The sequence below is a fragment of the Zosterops lateralis genome (assembly GCF_965231275.1).
Source record: "Zosterops lateralis genome assembly, chromosome: 1".
In the NCBI taxonomy this organism is placed as follows: Eukaryota; Metazoa; Chordata; class Aves; order Passeriformes; family Zosteropidae; genus Zosterops; species Zosterops lateralis.
This window is the reverse complement of record NC_139762.1, coordinates 94,053,401-94,063,525: the sequence shown is the minus strand read 5'-3', so window position 1 is coordinate 94,063,525 and position 10,125 is coordinate 94,053,401. Positions and strand designations below refer to the sequence as shown.

General features: G+C 39.1%; 1 protein-coding gene across 2 annotated transcripts in view; it reads left to right on the top strand.

Annotated features, from left to right (window-relative positions):
• Window positions 1-9,372, top strand: part of TSHZ1 (teashirt zinc finger homeobox 1) — a 55,177-nt gene extending 45,805 nt beyond the window's left edge. For both annotated transcript variants that reach the window (XM_083874785.1, XM_083874786.1), the window contains exon 2: window positions 4,819-9,372. In XM_083874785.1, the coding sequence (XP_083730911.1) occupies window positions 4,819-8,003 (3,185 nt within the window). In that variant the 3' untranslated portion in view covers window positions 8,004-9,372. The remainder of the gene's footprint in view (window positions 1-4,818) is intronic.
• Window positions 9,373-10,125: the final 753 nt, after the last annotated feature.

Below are 10,125 nucleotides of genomic sequence, written 5' to 3'. Positions count from 1 at the left end.
CAAAAGATTCACAAATCTTCCAGCAGGCATGTTAAACTCTCACAATGTGAGAGTTGGGTTTCTTCTGTAAAGCTCTCATGACTCTGTATTCTGGAAACATGTCTGTAAATGATTTGGGTTTTTTCACTTGCCTCTTGTTTTTCTGTAATGAGGGAGATGTGTGGCTCTAGACTGTGTTTTCTATCTGTACTCTTTTTTTTCCTAAGATATGAAATGTGTTCTTGTGCACAGTGGAAATCACCCCCAGCCTGGAGTGCAGTTTGTGCAAGGTGACAGTGTGGGCTGTGAAAACTTCTGCAGCTGCTGTCTCCTGTTGGCTGGGTAAATATTAGGAGCTGTGGCAATACATCTGTTGAAGAATGGTGAACACTCATATTGTGCCACTACTGTTTAGCCACAGAGTAGACCCTGATTTAGTGAAGAATTTTAGACCTAAACCTATCCCTATTTGTCAAAACGATGAAATAGGTATTTCAGTGAAAATTATTTCAGTATTCAATTCCTTTTCTGCACTGTGACCTTCACTGCTTAGGTGTTTCTTCTGAATAAATTTATTTATTTGGAGGATTTAAAATTGGGTCTTGAAGAGCTTATTGCATTTAATTTTGTAGACTACTAAAACCAAATGCAATTATTATTTTTGGTGCTTTTCAAAATAATTTATTCAATGTTGAATCCCTTTTTGAATGGAAACGAATGCCTCAGTAGAGACAGATTCCTTCAAAAGCATAGTTCTGAGGTTGTGGAAAGGCTTTATGTGAGAATATTTGTATTTTTAAGCACATCCTTACATTTCAGATCTCTCTCTGCTTTTTCAAACAATGGATGTGTATTTATAGTGTAAATATTCTCACTGAAGCAAACACAATGTGCTGTGCTACTCACATGTACAATATATAGCATCTCATGTCCACTTAGATTAGAACGCACAGCTTTTAACACTGCTCAAAGATGACAGTGTATCTATGGGGAAGCATTGGCATCCAGAAGGCACATTTTATAGGCAAAAAAAATAATAGCAAGACTTAATAGGAGGAAAAAGAAATACAAAATGCTACCCCTAATTTTTAGCTATCTGGAATTTGAAGCTTTCCCCCCCTTTTACACCTTGCATTTGCCTCAGTCTGCCCAGACACAAATGAGAAGGAAGAGAGAAGCTGATGCTATGATCTGTAATTTCTTCTGCTTTGAACATAGTTATTGTTGAGGAGGATAATTGCTTATATCTGCTCTCGATATTTTGTATGGTTTTGGGATGTGTAAACCAACAGTATCTTTGCAGATGCAGGAATGTCTGGAGAAGACTGCTGAGAGTTGCTTGGTCACAGAAAGATATGTTGTCTGAAATCTGTCTGTTGATCTACTTTTTATAATTTAGAATCTGAACATCTCATGCTTTTATTTAAGGTAGAATATATTACTTCTCTCTGAAAGTAATTATATGAGGAAAATTTTTGCTGGGTTTAAAATACTAATTTTTATTTATTTGTCAATTTTCTGTGAGAATTTTAGTAAAACGTACATGGTTTTAAGCATTAACATTCTTCCTTTTGTTTGCTTCTGTGTTAGCTCTTACAGAAACCTTTTCAGTTAGAGAATCGCACTGACCTTGCAAAATACCATATGTTGAGTGTGCTGCTATTCATCTCATAAGCATTAGTAGTCTTGAATGAACAGGTATTGTCTGTATCCTATGATAACCAGAGGAGTTAAATAGATTATTTTTTTATTGCAGTGATAGAAATTAAACATTACAGATAAATTACTCTCTTTTTTTGTTAAGAAGCATTATTTCTTTGTGACTTTAGATACATGTACAGACATGTGGGTGTGCACATCATACAATTTCAGGGTTTTTTTAGAACTGGTTTAAATTCTGAAATAGTAAAAAAAAGCATAGTTCTGGCCATTTGTACATTCTTAACCCTTATATTGCAGTACATGTTGGTAAGAGTGTGTAGTAGTCTCAGCAAAAGCGAAGCGTGGAAGAAGTGAGTAAAAGATGGATATTTTACCCTGACACTCGGTTTCTTTGCTTTGGCAGTTTAACATGGACCTGATGTGTAGTTTGAATGTTTCTTGTGTGGTTTACCTCCTTTTTTTTTTTTTTTTTTTTTTTTTTATGATACAGTGCAAAAGTATGAGAATAGAGAAAATGCCGTAAGTAAATAAAGAAAAATAAAAGGCATGGCAGTGGATCATTAGAGTTTCTACTTAAGCAGATATATAGATGGTTATATATAGCAATTATAAATTATATCTATATAATTATATATATTCTAAATATATATATAGCAATTATAAAAATATGTATTTATGCAATTTAGAATTAAGTAAAGAGATTTAAGCAAATAATTAATATGGATCCTTACAAAATGCTGTATCAACTATAGGAACGTCCGGCATGTTACGACAGTTTTTTGCACCTAGTTATTAAAAAATATTGGGATGTGAAAATTAGAGAAAACTGGCATAGTTGCACTGTGGTTTAGTGAGAAGAAAACTCAAAATGTGTGTCCTCTGAGTTTTTAGCTTGTACTTGCTTTGTTTGGTTTTTTAAAAATAAAAATGCCAGATGGTAACTGCCCGTTGTTGTGCATTTTAGGTCTCAGAGGGGTTTATCTTCTGTTTAAAAATAATTTCAAAATTAGAAACCATATTCTTCTATAACTGTTCTTTACTTTTCTGAAACTTAAAAATGTATTGTCTTTTGCTGTTAGAAATTGCTGCAAACAGGTGTGTTGAGTGAGAGAGCTCAGAGATCCTAGACTGCAGCTGTGGGAGTGAATTCTACGTGTGTACCTAGAGTTCAGAACTGCGGCGGTCCTACCATGCTCAAATATCTGCAGAGTGTTTCAACAGCAGCATTGCTGTGAGACAGAGAAGCTGACTGCCTTCCAAATTCTCTTACTGCTTCTGCATTCTGTTCTTCGTTTTATGGACAAAATACCTGTTGGAGAGTATTTTCGTCTGGTTTTACAATGCTTTTCTGGCATCATTTTGGCCTTTAACTCCAGGATTATTCCTCAGTTTTATTTATTGTGTTTGGTACTCACCTGTCCTTATAAATATATTCGAAAACACTTGAAGCTGATTTATTTGTTTGGGCCCTGATTAGAACTTTTTTAAAAACTAAAAGGTCAAATTATTGTCTGAAAATACTGACATTTAGGAGACAGGTGAAAAATGCAATGGGCATCTTAAGGTTCAGTACAACCCCAGTACTAGATAGAGTATTTTCCTACTTCATCTTAAAAGATCAGGCTGATGCATTTAGGGGGCTCCATTAAGACTGAATTGCAAAAGTGAATACATAAATGCAATACTGACCGTAATATGTTTCAAAGAGTATTCATATTACAATGAAAGAAGATTTTTTTTATTATTATTTTTCAGAAAAGACATTTCAGAATATGTTAGCAACTGTGTACAAAAAGAAGCTCAACTTGTACTTATGCTCTCCCCAGTTGAAGAAGACCTCAGCTTTATTAACATGATAATACATATTTTCTTCATACCATATAGGAGCAGAAGTGCCTCTTTTCTGGCTTTTTTTCAGTATTGTACCATGAAAGAACACAGGACACATTTCAGCATCACTTGCTGCAGAGTTCACCTGACAAGGAGGCATTTTTTTATTCAGTTACTGAAAATTGTTCAGAATCCATATTTTCTGCCTTGACATTCTTATAAATGATCTACATTCCATTAGCATTGTGATTTTTTTAAGCTTCTTTTACAAAACTGGAGGGAAATGTGTACAACTATGTTTTCTGCTTTGCAATGAAAGTGTACATTTATCACTTAGGTACATGTAAGTCACTTCTGTGAATTGAGCCCTTGGAGTAAATGTGTTTTGATGTAATGGCCATCTGCTCATGAATATCACATTTGCTAGTTTAACAAATAGTTTGATATAGATAAACACATAGTTTGGTGAGATCATATAGTTTCACAGATAGCAATGCAATAGCAAAGTTTTATATTTTCCATAAGTCAATAACCAAGCTACAGTGAAGGTCTCAAGGTTTTTGTTTGTTGCTCTAAGAAATTAATCTCTAGCATTTACTTTTAGTTTCTGACTGCTTTTTTTCAAAATGGTAAAGGCAGGACCCACATCAGATCATAACAGGAGGCAAACTAAATCCTACCCATTTCAGAAAGCAATCAGTCTTGCTTCTCTTTTCACCTTTCAAAAGGTGAAAGCTGCTCTGCTGTCAGATGGACACAGTACAGCCAGACACCAGGAGACCCTGGGAACAGCTGACCTGACACTCGTGCCCTGTATGGCTTCATTAGAGTCAGGTGTCAGTGACACAGAAATGGCCTCTGAAGCTGTAGCTGAAGCCAGTTTGCAAGAAAAGACAGAACTGACAAGATAGAGTTGGTCAAGTCAGTGATTCTGAGTGTCATGGTCTGAAGGATGCAGGTCAGCTGCAATGCATTACACATACATATGTAGTGCAATAAATATAGCTTAGTACCAGGCCATATTTTAAGTTGATAAAAACTTAAGCGTAGTTTAGTAGGCTCTTTGTTTGATTTTAGTTTTGATATTATGGTATTTACTGTGGTCCTGGCACATATTTTATTGCTGAAGTCAAAGTTTATTCTTCAGTATCACTGATATCAAACTGTAACCATGACAGAGTATGTGGATTTATAGGAGAAGTGTGTGAGTGGTGGTGAGTTTGGGTTTTGGATGTATCTTCAAAATTTGTCTTCGCAGTTACTGTTTTTAGTGAGGGAGAGCCATGTAAAATGTGCGTGTTCAATAACATTGTCTTGTTTCCCCCCATCTCCTCTCCTGTATTTTAGCATATGTTCCTGAGGAAGAATTGAAAGCAGCAGAAATAGATGAAGACAGCGTGGAAGATGATGGGCTGTCTCTGGACATCCAGGAGAATGAGTATTTGTGCAATGAAGAAGCGGAGATCAAAGAGGCTCAAAGCTACCAGAACTCCCCAGTCAGCACTGCAACTAATCAGGATGCAGGCTATGGTTCGCCGTTTAGTGAAAACAGCGATCAGCTGGCCCATTTCAAAAGCACTTCCTCTAAAGAAGAGAAAGAGGATCCTCAGTGCACAGACAATGTTTCCTATCCACAGGACAGCTTGGCACAAATAAAAGCTGTGTATGCAAATTTGCTTTCAGAGACTTGCTGGTCCAGTTTAGCTTTGGACTTAAAGAAATCCAATCCAACCACCAGCAACAATGGAATCAGCCAGAATGAAAACACGACCAGTACTGACGCCAACGCCAATTCCCAGAGTACTTGTACTACCAGTACCAACACTAGTACCAGTACAACCACCAGTAGTACTAGCAACAGTAACAGTAACAGTGGTGGCTCAGGTTACGACTGGCACCAAGCTGCGTTAGCTAAAACTCTGCAGCAGACCTCATCGTATGGACTTCTCCCAGAGCCGAGTCTCTTCAGCACAGTACAGCTTTACCGGCAAAACAATAAACTCTACGGGTCTGTGTTCACCGGTGCCAGCAAGTTCCGATGCAAAGACTGCAGCGCAGCCTATGACACGCTGGTGGAGCTAACAGTGCACATGAATGAAACTGGACATTACCGTGATGACAACAGAGATAAAGAAGCTGATAAGACCAAGCGGTGGTCAAAGCCTAGGAAACGATCGCTTATGGAAATGGAAGGCAAAGAGGATGCCCAGAAAGTGCTGAAGTGCATGTACTGTGGGCATTCGTTTGAGTCTTTGCAAGACCTCAGCGTCCATATGATAAAAACAAAGCATTACCAGAAAGTGCCTCTGAAGGAGCCAGTACCAGCCATCACCAAATTGGTCCCTTCTACCAAAAAGCGAGCACTTCAGGACTTGGCTTCGCCTTGTTCACCTGAGCCAACAGGGATCACGGCAGAAGCTTCACTGGGTGAGTCAGCAAAGGATCAGAAAACTGCCAACCCTTACGTCACTCCAAACAACCGCTACGGCTATCAAAATGGTGCTAGCTACACTTGGCAGTTTGAGGCACGCAAAGCCCAAATACTGAAATGCATGGAATGTGGCAGTTCCCATGATACTTTGCAGCAGCTCACTGCTCACATGATGGTCACCGGTCATTTCTTGAAGGTGACCAATTCTGCTTCCAAAAAAGGCAAACAGCTAGTGTTGGACCCAGTGGTGGAGGAGAAAATACAGTCTATACCTCTTCCACCCACCACCCACACAAGGCTACCAGCCTCCAACATTAAAAAGCAGCCCGATTCCCCAGCGGGCTCCACAAACTCGGAGGAAAAGAAGGACCTAGAGAAGGAAAAGCTGGTGGTCACTGAAACAGAGAAAAAGATTAAAGAAGAGAGTGAGGACTCTACAGAGAAATTTGAGCCAACAACTTTGTATCAATACCTCAGAGAGGAGGACCTAGATGATAGTCCTAAAGGCGGAATAGACATATTGAAATCCCTGGAGAACACAGTGACAACAGCCATCAGCAAAGCCCAGAATGGAGCCCCTTCCTGGGGAGGATATCCCAGTATTCATGCAGCTTACCAGCTCCCGGGAACAGTCAAACCCCTTCAGCCCGCGGTGCAGAGCGTTCAAATGCAGCCATCCTACGCAAGCAGTGTGAAGTCACTGTCGTCAGAACACAATGCACTCATCCATTCCCCAGGCAATCTCACACCCCCACCTCACAAGAGCAATGTATCTGCCATGGAGGAACTAGTGGAGAAAGTTACAGGTAAAATCAATGTGAAGAAGGAAGAGAAGCCTTTGGAGAAGGAGAAGAGTTCTCCAGTTAAACCCATGTCACCTGCTGCTAAAGAAAACAAGGACTTCCCAAAAGCAGAAGAAATAAATAATAAACAGCAGCCAAAGAAGAGCTCTGAGTCTGAAGTGCAGAAGGTCAAAAAGGATAGTCCAGCAGAAGCACATACGCCAAATGGTACAGAGCCACTTAAAACGAAGGTTGCAAATGGCTGTAACAATTTAGGAATTATCACAGATCATTCACCTGAGCCATCCTTCATTAATCCATTGAGTGCTTTACAGTCCATTATGAATACCCACTTAGGCAAAATTTCTAAGCCGGTAAGCCCCTCTCTGGACCCTTTGGCCATGCTGTACAAAATTAGTAACAGCATGTTGGACAAACCCATTTACCCAACCACTCCAGTCAAGCAAGCTGATGCTATTGACCGGTATTACTATGAGAACAGCGATCAACCTATTGATTTAACTAAGTCCAAAAACAAGCCTCTTGTTTCCAGTGTGGCTGACTCTGCCTCATCCCCGCTGAGGGAGAGTGCCCTGCTGGATATTTCTGATATGGTGAAGAATCTCACAGGGCGTCTGACACCCAAGTCTTCAACTCCCTCTACTGTGTCGGAGAAGTCTGATGCTGATGGGAGCAGTTTTGAGGAAGCTCTGGATGAACTGTCACCAGTACATAAGAGGAAGGGCAGGCAGTCCAACTGGAACCCTCAGCATCTTCTGATCCTTCAAGCCCAGTTTGCTTCCAGCTTGAGGGAGACCCCAGAAGGCAAATACATTATGTCGGACCTAGGTCCACAAGAGCGGGTACACATCTCTAAGTTTACTGGTCTTTCCATGACCACAATTAGCCACTGGCTGGCCAATGTGAAGTATCAGTTAAGGAGGACAGGTGGAACTAAATTTTTAAAGAACTTGGACACAGGACATCCTGTTTTCTTTTGCAATGATTGTGCCTCTCAGTTCAGGACTGCTTCTACATACATAAGTCACTTAGAGACACACCTAGGGTTTAGTTTGAAGGATCTGTCAAAGTTGCCACTTAATCAGATTCAAGAACAGCAGAATGTTTCAAAAGTCCTCACAAACAAGACTTTGGGCTCACTTGGAATTGCCGAGGAGGACTTAGGCTCCACATTCCAATGTAAGCTCTGTAACCGAACTTTTGCAAGCAAGCATGCAGTCAAACTGCACCTTAGTAAAACACATGGCAAGTCCCCAGAGGACCATCTGATCTATGTAACTGAGTTAGAAAAACAATAGCGTCCAGGTAAGCAGCCAGGTATGCAAGTGACCACAGGAACATTGCACTAAACTTCTTCATAGTACTGCACTAGGCCTGACCTGAGCCTCTGAAATCAGTCTTACTTTTGTTGCTGAACTGCCTATCTGGACCTTGGTTTTTCTTACACTTATTTTGTAGTTATATTTATATGCTCTTTGTCTGTTCTGTGCATGGTTATTTTTTTGTTTCTGTTTTTATTTCTTGTGAGTCAAAGTCTGACCTTTATTTTCAACATCTGTCCTTGATGTTAAGCTATCTTTTGTAGAATATAGTGGGAGACACTATTGAGAGACATTAATTTAGCCGTAAAGAAAGACACAAAGAACAATGATAAAGAGACATCCTAAAATTACAAAGTTGCCATGACAATAAAGGTCACAGAACCTGGTAGTGTCAAGTTTTAACCCTCTGAGAACTGTAATAGCATTTCTGTGCCTTTCCCAGTGACTAAATAAGTAAATAAAGAAAAACAAAACAAAAGGCTTAAAGGCATTTAATTAAAATAAGAGCTGTGTCGGAAGCAGGACTTTTTTTCTTTTTTTTTTTTTTTTTTTTTTTTAATGAATGAGCTTCCTTTTTTTTTTTTTTAAATGCAGAACTGGTTTGTGAAGATATTGTGCATGCAGTCCTTGGAAGAAGGAGAGCTGTGTAGTACTCAAGGGGTTAGGAAGCCACAACTGTATAAGTTAAATAATAATTAAAAAAAAAAAGCAAACCAAGTTGCCACTATGCCCAAACCCTCTGGATGCTGAGAATTGCCACTTTTTGGCAAAAGAAAAAAAAAAAGTATGCAAGCTGTTATTTAAAACAAATGTAAAAATGCTCTTTTCTTTCCTTTATTTTTTTTTCTGTAAAATACTGCAGTTTATAGTTATTTACAAATGTTAAGCTTTGGTACAAGCTGACCTTTCTATAGTGTGCTGCATTGGTAAATGAAAACAAAAAAAAAATAATGGGGCAAATGTTGGATTCTGTTCCTTGTAAATTGCCAGCATCAGCTTAAAAAAATACATGTTACATATCGTACCATTTTAAACTGTTCAACTTTCTTTGTACCTTCTGGCTGTATGCTTTCTCTTTTAACTTTTTATATTGTCATTTTATATTCGATTTCTGTGTATATAATGTAAAACCACACTTTTTGAATAAAATTTAGTTCCTGCAGCTTGATATAAATAGAGGAATTTTACTGGCACCTGCATCTTTCCAGATGCATGTACTTAAAGGAACTATCTGACAAAAAAAAATAAATAAATAAAAATAAAGCAAGCAATGCACTATGAATTATACATTTTGATGTTTTATCATTAATATTGTACAGTACATTTTGGTTCACACAATTAAATCCACTGTTTTCTCAAGTGTAAAATAAACCCACATGCAGTTCTTGATTTACATACATTGTCATGTCGTCATTATATTGCCTTTGAGGTGTTATTCCAGCTATAAGAGGCATCGTTTATATAATCAACCGGCGGAGATCTATTTGAAATCATCTCTCGTGATCCGTGTGCTGACATATCTGGCTCGAAGCCGTAATGCTGGTAACCTCTTAGAAGAGATCTGCACCAGGTACTCACTGCAAAAGGTACAGAGGCAGAGGGGCATTCTGCTCCTCACTGGGGTACAAGAGAGGCTGCAAAGGTTTGGGCCAAGTGAATTTCCTTATGCTGTGTGACTGTACCTGTAGCCATTTTCTGTGTGCGTTCAAAGGCCGTCTCCTCCCTCCCTTCTCTGGTGAAGCACCTTTTGATCTCAACAGTTCCGTAGTCAGAGGCCGTGGCTCCTGCCCCTGCCGTCTGCTGGCTGCTGCAGTGCTGCCTTTCTGGCAGCGGTGGAGACCTCAGAGGCTTTGACACCAGTTTTTACTTACAGTACAAGGAGGCAGACCTATGTTTCTCTGTACTTTTTAAATATTGCATTTTGAGGTAAGCTGAGTGCTATCATATCAGGTGTTTCCCTTAATCTTTATTTCTGTTCTGTTGAATGCAGATGTCATTTAGAATGTAAAAGAGAGCTGTCAGAGCCTTCACTTCTCTATCTCCTGAGTGCTTTGACAGTTACAGTGTATGAAAGCCTGTGATCTGCTATCCATTACAC